This window comes from Leopardus geoffroyi, chromosome E1, assembly GCF_018350155.1.
Source record: "Leopardus geoffroyi isolate Oge1 chromosome E1, O.geoffroyi_Oge1_pat1.0, whole genome shotgun sequence".
Taxonomy (NCBI): domain Eukaryota; kingdom Metazoa; phylum Chordata; class Mammalia; order Carnivora; family Felidae; genus Leopardus; species Leopardus geoffroyi.
The window spans coordinates 40,880,938-40,896,606 of record NC_059330.1 but is presented as its reverse complement, the minus strand read 5'-3'; the positions used below and the strand labels follow the sequence as shown (position 1 = coordinate 40,896,606).

General features: G+C 44.8%; 1 protein-coding gene and 1 non-coding gene across 6 annotated transcripts in view; both read left to right on the top strand.

The window, feature by feature from the left end:
- Window positions 1–15,669, top strand: part of STAT3 (signal transducer and activator of transcription 3) — a 68,799-nt gene that overhangs the window by 50,525 nt on the left and 2,605 nt on the right. For 2 of the 5 annotated variants that reach the window (XM_045488921.1, XM_045488922.1), the window contains 13 exons: window positions 576–635; window positions 5,135–5,164; window positions 5,264–5,357; window positions 5,470–5,517; window positions 8,153–8,236; window positions 9,065–9,163; window positions 9,511–9,646; window positions 10,718–10,770; window positions 10,999–11,093; window positions 11,210–11,349; window positions 11,856–12,068; window positions 15,042–15,084; window positions 15,368–15,480. In XM_045488921.1, coding sequence (XP_045344877.1) covers window positions 576–635; window positions 5,135–5,164; window positions 5,264–5,357; window positions 5,470–5,517; window positions 8,153–8,236; window positions 9,065–9,163; window positions 9,511–9,646; window positions 10,718–10,770; window positions 10,999–11,093; window positions 11,210–11,349; window positions 11,856–12,068; window positions 15,042–15,084; window positions 15,368–15,480 — 1,208 coding nt within the window. The remainder of the gene's footprint in view (window positions 1–575; window positions 636–5,134; window positions 5,165–5,263; window positions 5,358–5,469; window positions 5,518–8,152; window positions 8,237–9,064; window positions 9,164–9,510; window positions 9,647–10,717; window positions 10,771–10,998; window positions 11,094–11,209; window positions 11,350–11,855; window positions 12,069–15,041; window positions 15,085–15,367; window positions 15,481–15,669) is intronic. The other 3 variants (XM_045488923.1, XM_045488925.1, XM_045488924.1) reach the window with 3 other exon arrangements.
- On the top strand, window positions 6,266–6,338 carry TRNAK-CUU. The gene has a single exon. It is a non-coding gene; the product is annotated as a tRNA-Lys (tRNA).

The window sequence follows — 15,669 nt, the reverse complement described above, 5'->3', positions numbered from 1 at the left end:
CTGGTTATTTTCTGTTCTCTGAGCCTACTTTTCCCTGAGGATTTTAAGGGAAAGAGAAAGGCTTAGTGATCTAGAAGCTAACAGGTAATTAGAGCAGGTGGGTGGTGAGCCTGGAGGGTGGGGTGTGACTTTCACACCCAAGTCAGAACAGGTGCTTTGGGGTTTGCCCTTCCGTAGTGAAATTTCCCTCTTCAGAAGCTCGGTGTATGGCGTTAGGTTTCAGGTTTAATAGAAGGAATACCAGCTGCAGAGCACGTATTCCCATAATATTTCTCATGAAATGGCTTTTATTATCCTTCCCTGAATCTCTCACAACCTTGTCCAAGTTCGGATTTCTTAGGCTTTCTTTCAGGACCTCTTGACCTGAAGGGGTGATACTCAACATAAGGTCAAAGACGGCACTAAGCAGGGAAGAGGGATTTGGGATTGTGCTTCATTCACCTTTTAGAAATAAAGCGTTGTGAATTTTATATTCCTTCAAGTAGACGTTGCTGGGGGAGCCTACTGACTTTTCTTTGAAACTGATTTTTTTTTTCCTTTACTCAGAAACTTTTTTCCCCTCTTTTTTGAAATAGATTGCTGGTCAAATTCCCTGAGTTAAATTATCAGCTTAAAATTAAAGTGTGCATTGACAAGTAAGTACTCCGTATCTTTGCTCTTTTTTTCTCTTTTTTTCAAATGAGAGACAGAGAAATGAGAACTTTAACAGATACCATGTGAACTTAGAGACTATTTCCATTCAAGGAGCTTCATTTATTGAACAAAAATTGTCAGAAGCCTTGCGCTGACCAAAACCACAAAGCTAGTGGTACAGATATGAGTTTCAATTGCTATTGTGACTCTGGGTCCCTCTTTTTCTTTAATTTTTTACTTGTAAGTGTAATTTATGCATGTCATATAAAACCCTGACTATATGGGGAAAAGTTGACGGTTTTTATTGTTCCACACTTCACCACGCAATGGAATACATCCTTTTCTTTCTTTTTTTTTTTTCTTTTTTTAATGTTTGTTTATTTTTGAGAGAGAGACAGAACGTGAGCAGGGGAAGGGCAGGAAGGGAGACAGAATCCGAAGCTGGCTCCAGGTTCTAAGCTGTCAGCACAGAGCCTGACGTGGGGATCAAACGAACCCATGAACCGGAAGATCATGACCTAAGCCAAAGTCAGATGTTTAACCAGTTGAGTCACCCAGGCACCCCTCGGGTACATACTTTTCAAAATTTGGCAATACCTTTCAAAAATTAAAATGCACATATACTTTGAAGAGGTTTGAAAAAGGAAAATGTATCCTTAATTTTTGGTGATGTAATTATTTATCTGGAAATCATGAAGAGAATGAACTGGAAAATAATTACTAATGAAATAAGGGACTTGAGGAAGGTGGTAGTCTTTTTTTTTTTTTTTCTTACATTTATTTATTTTTGAGCGATAGAGACAGAGCACAAGTGGAGGAGGGGCAGAGAGACAAGGAGACGCAGAATCAGAAACAGGCTCCAGGTTCTGAGCTGTCAGCACAGGGGCTCGACGTGAGGCCCAAACTCACAAGCCATGATATGACCTGAGCTGAAGTCGGACGCTCAACCAACTGAGCCACCCAGGCGCCCAGGAAGGTGGTAGTCTTAATAAAAATAAACAAAAATTAATAACTTCAACCACATATTAGCATAATCTCACAATAAGCAACAAAAGTAAAAAATATATTGTGATAAACAACAGAAACGTGTAAGATCTATTTGAAGAAAATTATGAAATTTTATGAGGAGGGGATATTGTAAAAAGTGATAAGACAGATCATATTCCTGGATTGTGGATTTTTATCATAAAGATGTTAATTCTTCTCAGTTAATATGGCACCAAGCAAAATGTGAATAGAATTTTTTAAACCTTTGACTTGCTTTTCAAGTTGTATCTTAGATGAGAAAAATAAGCAAAGAAAGGTTTTTTAATTTTTTTTTTAACGTTTATTTTTGAGAGAGAGAGACAGAGTGCAAGTGGGGGAAGGGGCAGAGAAAGAGGGAGCTAATCCAAAGCAGGCTCCATAGCACAGAGCCCAATGCAGGGCTCGAACTCAGGAACTGTGAGATCATGACCTGAGCCGAAGTCAGACACTTGACTGATTGAGCCACCCAGGTGCCCCTGTTTTGTTTTGTTTGTTTTTTTTTTTAAAGGATGTATTTGGGGGGTATCTGGGTGGCTTAATAGGTTAAACATCAGACTCTTGGTTTTGGCTCAGGTCATGATCTCACAGTTCGTAAAATGGAGCCCAGCATAGAGCTTCGCGCTGGGTGTGGAGCCTGCTTAGGATTCTCTCTCCCCGTCTCTCTGCCCTTTCCCCATTCACGTATGTGTGCGCTCTTTCTCTCTCTCAAAATAAATAAATAAACTTAAAAAAAATATTTATAAACATAAATAATGAAAATAAAAAAGGGTGTGTTATTTTTAATTATGATAAAAAATTAATATATAAAATTTACCTTCTTGATTATTTTTAAATGTATGGCATTGTGTATATTCACACTGCTGTGCAGCAGATTTCCGGAACTACTTCCTTGTGCGACATGGAAACTTTACATCCATTGAACAACAAATCCCCATTTCCCTATCCTCCTAGCCCCGGGCAACCACCATTTCACTTTCAAAAACATTTTTTTAGTGACTAAAAATAATGGGAAGCTGCCTTGCCAGACATTAAAATGTATCACAGAGTTTCAGTTACTAAATGTGTGTGTTACTAGGGCAGGAATAAACTGATCATGGCAGCAAAATCTTGAGTCCAGAAATGGGCTTCAAGTTTATATAAATAATTAATATACATTAAAAATGACATGTCAAATCAGTTAGTAAAGGATGGAGTATTTAGGAAGTAGTTTTGGGACAACCTGATATTGGGGGCAGGGGGGATTTGAATGAGAAATTAGAGTTTTATGTTTTGCTGTCCATCAGATGTATTTATATGTTTCAGCTAATGTATCTTAAAAGCATAGGTGAACGTATAACATAATGACGGTAAAATGGCAAAATGGTACAACCATTCTGGGAAAAGAGCTTGGCAGTTTCCTACAAAGTTAAACATGTACCTACCCTATAAGCCTACCATTCCACTCTTCAGTATTAACCCAAGAGAAACGAAAGCATATGTGCACGCAAAGGGCTGTACGTAAATGTCCATTAACAGGCAAGTGAATAGACACCTTGTGGCATATTTGTAAGTAGCTTGCGCTGACCGATTGCTCCACTGTTGCTTCGTAATTTGTGGTCTATCCGTAAATGAAATATCACTTCCCAATAAAGAGGACTGAACGTTGATACCAGCCACACATGAGAAATCTCAAAATAATTACACTGAGTGAAGGAAGCCAGACCAAGAAAAAGAATACATACTTCCATTCGTATAGAATCCTAGAAATACAAATGCACCTATAGTGACTGAAAGCAGACCAGTGATTGCCTGGGGACAAAGGTGGGGTGGAGTGTGGGATTGGGAAATGGATTACAAATGGGCTTGGGGAAACTTTGGGGACGTTGGATATGTTTATCACCTTGTTTGGGCTGATGATTTCATAGGTGTGTGTAGTATATATAGGTGTGTGTCAAATCTTATCCAAATACATTTTCAATAGTGTACTTTATTATTCATCAATTACATGTCAAAGCTGTGACGCAAAAAAAAGTTTAAAAAAAAAAGGCTATATAGGTTAAACATGAGAGAGAATTTCCTGGTAACATGGACTCTTAAGTTATAAACTGTGATATATGGGGGGGGCGCCTGGGTGTCTCAGTCGGTTGAGTGTCCAACTTCGGCTCAGGTCATGATCTCACCACTCCTGAGTTCGAGCCCCGCGTTGGACTCTGCTGACAGCTCAGCGCAGAGTCTGAAGCCTGCTGCAGATTCTGTGTCTCCCTCTCTTTCTCTGCCCCCTCCCCTGCTCATGCTGTGTGTGTGTGTGTGTGTGTGTGTGTGTGTGTGTGTGTGTGTCTCCAAACGTAAATAAACATTAATAAAAAATTTTTTTTAACCTGTGATATATGGAAAGATATCTTCTGAATGGTTTAAAATTTGACCAATTTTAATCTGTAAACCGACATGAAATACTCTATTTAATAAATAGTAGCTATATTCATGAATATGTAGCAATGGAGAAGCACTTTTAAAAGAGTGCTAAAATAATAGGGGCACCTGGGTGCCTCAGTCAGTTGAACGTCCAACTCATGGTCATGGGATCAAGTCTCACGTCGGGCTTTTCACTGAGTGTGGAGCCTGCTTGGTATTCTCTCTCTCTACCCCTTTGCCCCTCTTCCCCGCTTACTCGCTCTCACTCTCGCTCTCTCAAAAAAAAAAAAAAAAAAAAAAAAAAAAACCACTTTAAAAAGTAATAAAATAATAAAAAAGGAAAAGACTGAGAAATGTGACTATATAAAAAGCTGTATGTTCAAACACATAGAGCTGAAAGACCGGACAGGCTAGGAAGATTGTTTCCAGCTAATATGAAATGGGACGATTTGAGTTACAGGGAGTAGTAAACCTTTACAGAAAACCCAGTGTGGCTTAAATAATAAGGAAATTTGCAGCCCAGTATAACTGGAAATGCAGAGTTAGGGCAAGTTCCTGACAGTGAGATCAGTGACTCACTTATGTCATCCTGGACCCAGAATCTTCCGTGTGCCTTCCCCGCCATCATAAGTGTCACTGGCTTTGTGAGGTTCCCTTCTGAGTTGCAGTATAAGTAAGGTCATATGCTTCCTTGCTCATGTTCAGTTGAAGCTATGGAAAATAAATCCAGCCCGTGTTGTAATTCCTTCCCAGTCTGAGACAGCGTAGGTCATGTCCTCGCCCTGGGACCACCACACCGTGGAGTGCTATGTTCTGATGTACTTAATGAACAATCAGGATCCCCTGGAGGCGGGGACTGGAAGGATACCTGAGCAGATGCAAGGGTCTATTGGGAGGGGGAAATTGATATTGGGCAGGCTTGTACAGGGTTGTCGTATTTCACGTACAAAATGTAATTGAATCGTTTACAGAAATTCCCAGGAGAACAGTGGTTTTTTTTTTCCAGCAGAGTACATTATGGATAGAGTAGACTTTGCGAAGAAACGGGGCCAGTCTTATTAACACCAGTTTATGTTCTTAACAGAGACTCCGGGGATGTTGCAGCGCTCAGAGGGTGAGTTCAGCCTAAAGGCTTCCTTTTGATCTGTTTAATCTGACTTTGTCCTCTGGCTGCTCCATCACCTGTGTGGTTGGTTTTTCTCCTGTGATTCAGATCCCGGAAATTTAACATTCTGGGCACAAACACGAAAGTGATGAACATGGAAGAGTCCAACAACGGCAGCCTCTCTGCAGAATTCAAACATCTGGTACATGGAGAAGCCTGGATCCCCTTCTCCAAGGGCACCTGGCGGAGGGAGAGGGGAGTGGGGGTGGGGGGGGAGCCTCACGTGACCCAGGTGCTCTCTGCTTTTCCTACAGACCCTGAGAGAGCAAAGATGTGGTAACGGGGGCCGAGCCAATTGTGACGTAAGTTTTTTGGGGGACGAAACCAACTGGGAGGGTTTTCTTTAATGGGGAGAGAAAAAGAACCTTCTTATTGGCCTGAATTAGAGACCCCAACCTGTGGTTAAGCTGTAGTCATTTGGAAAAGTCACCATGTGTCAAAAATGACATGGTCAGAAGTCACTCTGCCATGGAGTTCTATGGCTTGGAGCATTTTCTTGATTGTCCTGGGAGTTGGCTCATCTTTAAGGAGGGGTGGAAAGTCCCTGGCTGACTTACCCACACCCATTTAGTGGAAAAGAAGCTTCCACCTTGCCTGGGGCTTTCCAAATTCCCCTTCCAACTCCTGCCCGCTGAGACTGCCTGGCTTCATTTTTGGTGTCCTGATTTGCTCACTGAGGTGGGATAGAAGGTTGTAATAAATCTGAATTAGACATTTAAGAAAAAGAATAAAACCTGTTCCCCTTATTTCTATTATTCTCTTCCTCCATTTGATTCAGATTATGGGATTCTCAGTGTCAAGAATAAACTTAAATAAAATAGGCAAATGTGACCAAAACTAGTTTTTAATCATTTTAAAAGATTGTGATAGTCTATTCTTTTTCTGGTATTTGTGCCCTGCCCATTCTTTCCTCTTCTCTAAAATGTAGCAGGCCTTTAGTGAGAAAAAGTGCATTTATAATGCTTGACTGTAAAGAGTGAAGGAGTCTATATACAACAACATAGAAAAATGTATGTGGCATATTTGTTTAGAAAAAGCAAGATGCAGGGTGCCTGGCTGGCTCAGTCGGTAAAGTGTGTGACTCTTGATCTCAAGGTTGTGAGTTCAAGCCCCATGTTGGGCATAGAGCGTACTTAAAAAAAAAAAGAAAGAACAAGCAAGATGCAAAATAATTCGAGTAGAATATTAGCATATTTGTTTAAAAAGTGTACTATACTGTTTTTGTTCTATTCACATATGCAATACAAAATTCTCCAGGTGGGGAGGTGGGGTGCCTGGTTGGCTCTGTCAGTTAAGCTTCTGACTCTTGATTTTGGCTCAGGTCATGATCTCACAGTTTGTGACTTCAAGTCCCACGTTGGCGCAGAGCCTGCTTGGGATTCTTGGTCTCTCTCTCTCCACCTCTCCCCCACTCACAAGTGTAACTCCTCTTCCCCCCACAAAATAAAGAAATAAACTTTATTTTATTTATTTTTTAATGTTTCTTTTTGAGAGAGAGAGAGCTCACGCATGTGTACGCGCGCAAGTGAGGGAGGGACAGGGAGAGAGAGAGGGAGACAGAATCTGAAGTGGGCTCCAGGCTCTGAGCTGTCAACACAGAATTCAACTTGGGGCTCGAACTCATGAACCATGAGATCATGACCTGAGCCGAAGTCAGATGCTTAACCCACTAAGCCACCAGTTGCCCCAATAAATAAACTTAAAAAAAACAACAACATTCTCGAGGAATGTATACCAAACAATGCTTATGTATTTATTTTGCTGTTAGTATCTAAGACTATGCTGTCTCTGTAATATTTGCATTCTAAAGTTGATTTATTATTTTTTTTAAGTTTATTTATTTTAAGGGAGAGAGAGAATGCCAAGCAGGCTCTGCACTGTCAGCACAGAGCCCGACACAGAGCTCGAATTCACGAACTGTGAGATCATGACCTGAGTCAAAATCAAGAGTCGGGATGCTTAAGCGACTGAGCCACCCAGGCGCCCTGTGATATTTGCATTTTAAACTGGACATATGTTATTTCTATAGTTAAGAAAAAGATAGTGTTTTAAAAACGAATTGAAATTGTGTCTCTGAGAATTCATTGAGAAGTCCTACTGAAAATAAGGTTGCCATATTGCTGGTGGCAGTATAAATTGTCACTTCAGAAAACAACTGGACATAATAAAAAAATGAACGTACTCTACAAACCAGTAGTGCCACTCCCAGGATTTAACAATAGAGAAATCTTTGCACATGTGCACCAGGGGACATGTACAAAATGTCACAGCAGCCTGATTGTAAACCCTAAATATCACCCAGATACCATCGCTGCTAGAGTAGATAAAGGATTCGTGGTAGAGTCCTATGATGGAATACTCTAGAGCTGTGAAAATGAACAACAGCAAATGCATACAACCCCATGGATGCAAAAAGCGAGTCACCAAAGAATATATAGGGTATGGTTTGTGTAAGGTTCACAGACCTCTAAAACTGAACAATGCATACAGTATTTAGAGATATAAATACAGTAAAACCCTAAAGGAAAACTGGGAAGCGATAAACCCCAAAAGATAAAATAGCGGTTACATCTGAGAGAGGAGGGACCGGGGAAGGGCATGGGGAAGGGCATCCTGAGCATCTCCATGGTGATGATCTTTTCCTTAAACTGGGTAGTGGGTACAGGTGTTCATTGTTTTGATTTTCTGTGCACCTTACCCATTTGGTAAATAACCTATTGGGTCTATAGCATTGTAATAAAACCAGTAAAAGATGAGGTTGAAGGTCGTAGCACTGAAGAGGGTGTGTTCTCAGTGTTGTGTCCCTCGTGTGTCCATGGCCTCCCGGTGGATCACCCTTCTTGGTGCAATGAGGCTGTGGCATTCACTCTCCTCAGCTATGGCTGTTAGTATCCAAGGCCATTCTCTCTGAGGAAGAGGGTGCCCTTCTCGTTGTAGGCCTCCCTGATTGTCACCGAGGAGCTGCACCTGATCACCTTTGAGACTGAGGTGTATCACCAGGGCCTCAAGATTGACCTTGAGGTGAGTTTTGCCACAGAGTTGGGACAGGGCTGCATGCAGGGGTGATTCAGGACAAGAACTTCTAGTTGGGATTTTTTCTACAGAAGGTAGAATGATGTATATGCTTTATATATTGTGTTCTTGCAATAAAGTAAGCTAGAGAACAGATAATGTTGCTAAGAAAATTGTAAGAGAAAATACGTTTATAGGACAGTACTCTAGATCAAGAAAAATCGTCCATGTATAAGCGGACCCATGCAGTTCAAACCCATGCTGTTCAAGGGTCAACTGTGTACTCAGCTTTCAGTATATGAAAGTGCTGAAATTGTAATTAATTAATATATTATTAATCTGTGCATAGAAATTATAATGGACTCTATAATGTTTGGGCAAAATAGGCATTTTAGACAGCCACTGTTTTTAGTGTACAGGAAATCATGGCATTTGCATTCTCTTCTATCAACTTTCTTCATCTTTAAATTAAAGCTATACCCGGAAAAGCAAGAATCCTAGTCTTTGCCTACTGGGACCTGTCTGTTTAACGGGCAGATGCAGCTTCAATTCTCGGAGAGTGCCTCCCAGGTTTTATAAACGGGGAGTCTGTGGACTGTGAGTCCAGCTTTGAGCACGTCAGATTTTTTAAGTTCCTTGTTGTGTCCTGTGACCCGCACTTGGCATTCTCTCCACTCTGGGCGTTGAGCTGACTCAGCCGAGTTCCTCCCTAAGGGCTGGCAGTAGGTGTGATTTAAGGCACATTCTCTTATTCGAAACCTGCAGGTCTGACTGAAGAGACGTTTGAAGCTGTGAGGGCCCTCTGCCTCCCCAGCTTATTCCCCACTCTCTCCACAGACCCACTCCTTGCCGGTTGTGGTGATCTCCAACATCTGTCAGATGCCTAATGCCTGGGCATCTATCCTGTGGTATAACATGCTGACCAACAACCCCAAGGTAAGTGCCCATCCTTCGGAAACCATTGTCGCGGTCCTAGCGTGGGTCACCAAGCACCATCGTCTCCATCTAAACGAGCAAATGTGTTGGGGCGCCTGGGTGGCTCAGTCGGTTGGGCATCCGACTTCGGCTCAGGTCACGATCTCGCGGTCCATGAGTTCGAGCCCCGCGTCGGGCTCTGGGCTGACAGCTCAGAGCCTGGAGCCTGTTTCAGATTCTGTGTCTCCCTCTCTCTCTCTGCCCCTCCCCCGTTCATGCTCTGTCTCTCTCTGTCTCAAAAATAAATAAACGTTAAAAAAAAAATTTTTTTTTTTTAAATAAACGAGCAAATGTGTCATTTTCAACAGAACGTGAACTTTTTCACCAAGCCCCCGATTGGAACCTGGGATCAAGTGGCTGAGGTGCTGAGCTGGCAGTTCTCCTCCACCACAAAGCGAGGCCTGAGCATTGAGCAGTTGACGACGCTGGCAGAGAAGCTCTTAGGTCAGCATTTTCCCCCTTTTCCCTGTTGCCCTCTTCAGAGAAGGAGTCTGGCCTGTGGGACTGTTCATTCAGGAAAATTTGTTGAGCCAGACACTGTCCTGGGGCCTGAAAACATGTGCTCCAGTAGTTGGGGAGGTGGGGTGGAGTAGAGATAGAGATGCACGGGAAGCTTGCCTCCTGGTGATCATTTCTGAGGTGGGAGGCAGATTTCTTTTCTCTCGGTGGCTGGACCCCTCACCCTTCCAGAGCACTACTTTGGCTAACCTTAGGAAGCTATTTAAATTAAAAAAAATTTTTTGAAGTTATTTTTAAGTTATTTTAAGTTATTTTTCATATTTGTGAGAGAGACAGAGACAGAACACGAGCAGGGGAGGAGCAGAGAAATGGAGACAGAATCTGAAGCAGGCTCCAGGCTCTGAGCTGTCAGCCCAGAGCCCGACGCGGGGCTCGAACTCATGAGCAGTGAGATCATGACCTGAGCTGAAGTCGGACGCTCAACCGACTGAGCCGCCCAGGCACCCCAGGAAGCTATTTTTTAAGTGCATGTTAGAAGACAGAGGCAAAAGCTTGACGTCCATGTCCATTTCTTCAGTAAACTGTAGGCTTGTTTTTATTTTTTCCTCTGGGAAAAAAAAATTTAGTGGACTGTTTTATTTTACATGCTACCTGGACTGTAAGTAGCCTTATCCTGTGCCACCGCCAAATGTGACCCTCTAACACTGTCAGTTTATTACTGTGTGCTGCTGGTCCCTGAGCACCAGCTGCCACCACATGAGGCTAGGAAGATTGGGGGGGTGGGGGGACGGACCCTCGATATGTCATCCACCACCTCTGCTAGTCTAAACAATAACGCAGGTGATCACACGATGGGATTTTGTACATCTGTGTACGTGTGTGTACCTGTGTGTGCACACATACATGGACACAATGGTGGGAACCTTTAAATACATGAAAACCGATGGTGACTTGGCCCACTGTGGCACAGATGTGCATGAATGTATGTTCTGTCTTAAGAAATAAAATCCTTGATTTGAAGCTGGAAGTTACACTGCTTTATTCTTTTCCTTGCAGGACCTGGTGTGAACTATTCAGGGTGTCAGATTACGTGGGCTAAATTTTGCAAAGTAAGCCATCTTGTTAAATCCTTGTCGCTGCCGAGTGGGAGCGGGAGGGACGCCCACCCGTGAAGTTGTCGGGGACGGCACTGGGCCTGAAGGCTGTAGACTCGTGGTCTAGCGGCCCGTAGGCCCTACTTGAGGGTAGATGGGCCTGGGGATTTTGGTGGCACTGTGTCCCTAAGAAGGAAAAGGCTGGGATAGTAGACTTGGCTTTCTCGTTATTCTTCTCTTTAGGAAAACATGGCCGGCAAAGGCTTCTCCTTCTGGGTCTGGCTAGACAATATCATTGATCTTGTGAAAAAGTACATCCTGGCTCTTTGGAATGAAGGGTAGGTTGAAGCTCTTGTGTCCGGCAGAGTGCACATGTGTAACACGTCACCTGCTCTCAGCAGGCCAGGGGCGGGACCCCATCAGCCCAGATCTTGTTGCTGTTCTTTGGCTCCAGGTACATAATGGGTTTTATCAGTAAGGAGCGGGAGCGGGCCATCTTGAGCACCAAGCCCCCAGGCACCTTCCTGCTAAGATTCAGTGAAAGCAGCAAAGAAGGAGGTGTCACCTTCACTTGGGTGGAGAAGGACATCAGCGGTAAGTTTGACTCTCACCCGCCCCACCTGGTGGCAGTTGCTGCTTCCGCTGTGGCCACTACTAGTTTCAAGTACCTATTGCCCCCTAGTGGGCAAAGATGGGCTTTGCACTCCCCTGCCTTGGACTTGTAAAAACATTTCTCAGTGACTTCTTTTCTTCCAAATTCTTTCAGCTGGAGGATTGTTTGGCAATTTTGTTTTGCTTTCTTCAGGAGCTAATATTTGCCTACATATTTCCGATTTAAATCTCATTCTTCATCTCCTTTCTAATTTACCCTGTTAATCTATCTCATACAAGTAGTTATTCAGGTATTATTGCTGACGACCCAACTGGGTAACCCCTCCAGAAGCCAGCTGAACATTTTTATAGTGCCAGGTGACTGGGCAGGATATCTGAGGCTCAAGAACTAAGTTGGCATAAGCCATTCCCTTTCAAGAAAAAATAAATCGGGTAGTTTTCTCTAAGATTACCTGGCCATTATCCTCCCTTCCCATATCCGATGACAGGCAAGACCCAGATCCAGTCCGTGGAACCATATACCAAGCAGCAGCTGAACAACATGTCGTTTGCTGAAATCATCATGGGCTATAAGATCATGGATGCTACCAACATCCTCGTGTCTCCGCTGGTTTATCTCTACCCGGACATTCCTAAGGAGGAGGCGTTTGGAAAGTATTGTCGACCAGAAAGCCAGGAGCATCCTGAAGCTGACCCAGGTAGTTGTTGATTTTCCGCGTTGGGCACTTTTTCTGGGAAAAAATGGGAAATTGCAGGATTCTTGGAGGATAGGTAGGTCACTGCCCAAAGAGCCTGGTGACCTTTATTCCTCTTATGGGAAATAAGCACTCAGTAGTGAGTGCTTTTTGGTCGTGGCTGTTAGGGTTGGAGAGAGGAGGGGCATCAAAGTCACTTGTCTCTGTCCTACAGAGAACCCAGCAGGCTAAACGGGGAAATAGACACACACACTCAACTCACCCCAAACATCTAAAATACTGCCGAGAGAGCGCGAGGACAGAATTCTTAAGTAACAGGATGCCCTGCCAGCACACCGCTTCTTACACTGGAAGGTTTGCGACTCAGACTTGAGTCTAGCATGTTTCCTTTTCCCCATCGCTGAACAATGTGAGCAGTGTCGAGCGGGATGGAGAAAGGCTTTCTGGAGGAAATGAGTGTTAGCAGCACTGGAACGTGGTTTACGAGCAGAGCGGGGAGGGGTGGGGGGCGTGGTGATTGAAGAGGAGCCTGTAAACGGTGGGAGGGTGCGGAATTGGGATTGAGAACATGCAGCTATTGAAATAAAGCGGTTGTTGAATGTGCAAGAGCACAGGTGTAAATCATATAGCAAATGTTTCATAGTAAGCTTGTAACCATTAGTCCTCCGCAAGGAGAAGCAGCCCCTCTGGTCTGTGCCTTTGGCACTTGCTGATTTGGCTCTCTGGGTTCTTCTCTGTCCAGATCCTGTTGGGGAGTCTGTGATTTGCCATTCTTTGTTTTTATTTAACTTCCCTTAGTTGGAGAGCTCTTTGAAGTGATCCTTTGAGGGTAGCTTCCACCCCAGTTGCTTTTGGAAAAATTGTCTTTGTGCAAAGAGCTCACACGCACATTCCCACCTGTTCACAGAGATCCCGTGCGAGGAATTTCTTGGATGGGGAAGACTGGGACTTGGAAGAAGGAACTTGAGTTACTTGGCAATTGACTTTCCTCTTCCCTTTGTTCTGGTGTTGGGTTTTATTCATACTGTAGAAGAGCTAACTCTCACTTCCTGTCTGCTACTTATCTTTCTTTCCAGCTGGGCTTCAGTTGGGAGATCTGTTTATCAGCCCTGACACTCTTTGTTCCTTCTGCTGAGGACATTTAGGTCCAAGTGCTGGTCCCTTTGGCTCATATTGCTTTCAAGATCCAAGTTCCCAATTGAGGCTGTGTCCTCTGTTATCATCACCCATCCTGTGTGACCGGGAAGCAAGGTCCTTTCCTGCTTGGAGTCACTAGTGTTTTCTCAGGGGCAAGACCCCCCACCCCCTCCACCCCACCCCAGCACAAGAGAGAGGAACTAGTGACTTGAGTGCTTTGCCAGCCTCCCAGGGAGGCAGGTGTATGCAGTGGGCACTGAGGGGCTTGGGGTGGCAGGAGCGAGGTGATGGGGGGGGAGGGGCGGCGTGCCAGTGGAGCCCCTGCATTAAAGTGGGAGTCCTCGGGGACGTGGATCTGTGCCCGTTTCCTCCCATTTTCCATCATGAAAATATTTTTGTCCCCAGGGATAGATGATCTTCCCAGGACCCTTCCTTCCTCCTTACTTCTCCACCAGACCCCACACAGTATTTCCCGATGGCTTGAGGGAGAGAGTCCCTTTTTAGAAATGACAACCCCCTTACCTTACAAATTGGATGAAGTATATGTACAACCTTGTACACAGCCAGAGCTCGGCGTTTAGTCCTGTTTCTCCTTTGCTTCTGCTCTTGCTGAATCTGAGGCTGAAGCTAGTTTTCTCAGCTACCTGAATCACTGGGGAACTAAATCCTTTCCTGTCTGAGATGTCAGCTCCCCTCAGGTCTGCGCCACAGTGGATTTAGAAGACACCAGAACCCTGCCTGGGTACATCTTTGGATTCTGCACCGTATGAATCTATTTCTTGGCCAAAAATAACCTTGGTTGGCAGTCCAACGACCCCTGACAATGCCTTTTCTCAGATTGTCACCATACTTGCTGATCCCTCGGTCTGTCTGTAAACCTCAAACTTTTTAACTGTGCTTCTGTCAGCCCACCCACCGGGCCCCATGCCCCCCAAGTGATTTGTTCACCTGACTCTCCCAGATGTCGTGCCAGTATCTCCAAGTCTCCTGGACCTCTTGGTGTAAACATTGAGCACCTACAGTTCATTTATTCCAGTCCTCACATTTCTAAGCATGGAACAAGAATTACAAATGACGGAGATGGATGCCTCCCTCTTCCGCCTCCCTCTTGGTGTAGAAAGTGCTTTGCTCCAGGTCTCCTAGCTGCCGAAGACATCATGAGGCCTTGGCCTCCTGTTTTCCAGCCCAGAGTCGACGGTGCTGCAATACCAGCCAGCCTCCCTTTATAAAGCGGTCGCTTTTTGTGCGGTGTAGCTACCCAACTGGGGGGGTTACTCCTATACTCACCTAAAAATGTGGTAGAGGCAGATCAGTGCCATAGGAATGGAAGGTGTGACCCTGGGCTTTGGAACTGCATTAGCAATCTGCATATTCTCTTCAAGACTTGGTGACTTTGGTGTCCCAGCAGGACGGGGGTGTTGGAGCCCAGACTGCATAGGCTCCGTTCCTGCACGCAGAGAAGTTACCTAAGAGAGCCGACCAGGCCAGAATACGATCCTCAGACCACACACGGGCAGTTAAATGTTCACATCATCTAGGGAAAGAATGAACACACAAAGATGGCACTGGTCTAGGCTCAGGTGGGACAAGGGTGTGTGCTCAGAAGTCTCTGCAGCTCTGGAAAGCGTAGCAGCAAGAACTGAACTACCCAGCTGCAAGCACCCAGAACATCAGATAGTACATAGTGGTGGAGGGGGCAGCCCTGAGGGGAGACGGGTTCAAAACCATCTCCGCTCAAGGATGGAGGGAGGGGCAAGTCTGCCCTGATGAGGCGGCCGGCTTCCACCTGCCCTCTACCCACAGTGGGGTCACCATAGTAAGCCCCAGTTTTCTTCTTCCCAGGTGCTGCCCCATACCTGAAGACCAAGTTTATCTGTGTGACACCGTAAGTGGCTTCCCTTCTAAATTTGGCCTTCATTTCTGGTGTCCTCAGTTATCCCGGGAGTAGGACACTGGGTGAGAGCTACCCTGAGAGGGGCTGGAATGCCCTGGGCTACGCGTAGTACTCAGAGTGACCCTGTGTGTTTAAAAAGCTTGAGCTTTTATTTTTCTGTTGGAGACCAGAGTTTGATGGCTTGTGTGTGTGTGTTTTGTTCTTTTTTTTTTTTTCTCCATTGTGTCTTGTCAACCCGGCCCTTTCCCCTCCTGCTGCTCCCCATTTCCTACAGAACGACCTGCAGCAATACCATTGACCTGCCGATGTCCCCCCGCACTTTAGATTCATTGATGCAGTTTGGAAATAATGGTGAAGGTGCTGAACCCTCAGCAGGAGGGCAGTTTGGTGAGTATTTGGTCGACAGACCTTGTCCTTGGGAGGGAAGTGTGCCCCCTTTGTGTGCCGGGCCCACGGTCCCACACACAGAGCCCAGAGCTGGCCACGCAGACTGGTAGAGAGAGGTCCTAGAGCCGCGCTGTCCCTTGGAAACCAAACGTGCACCACGCACGTAAGTGCGACTTTTTTAATAACCGT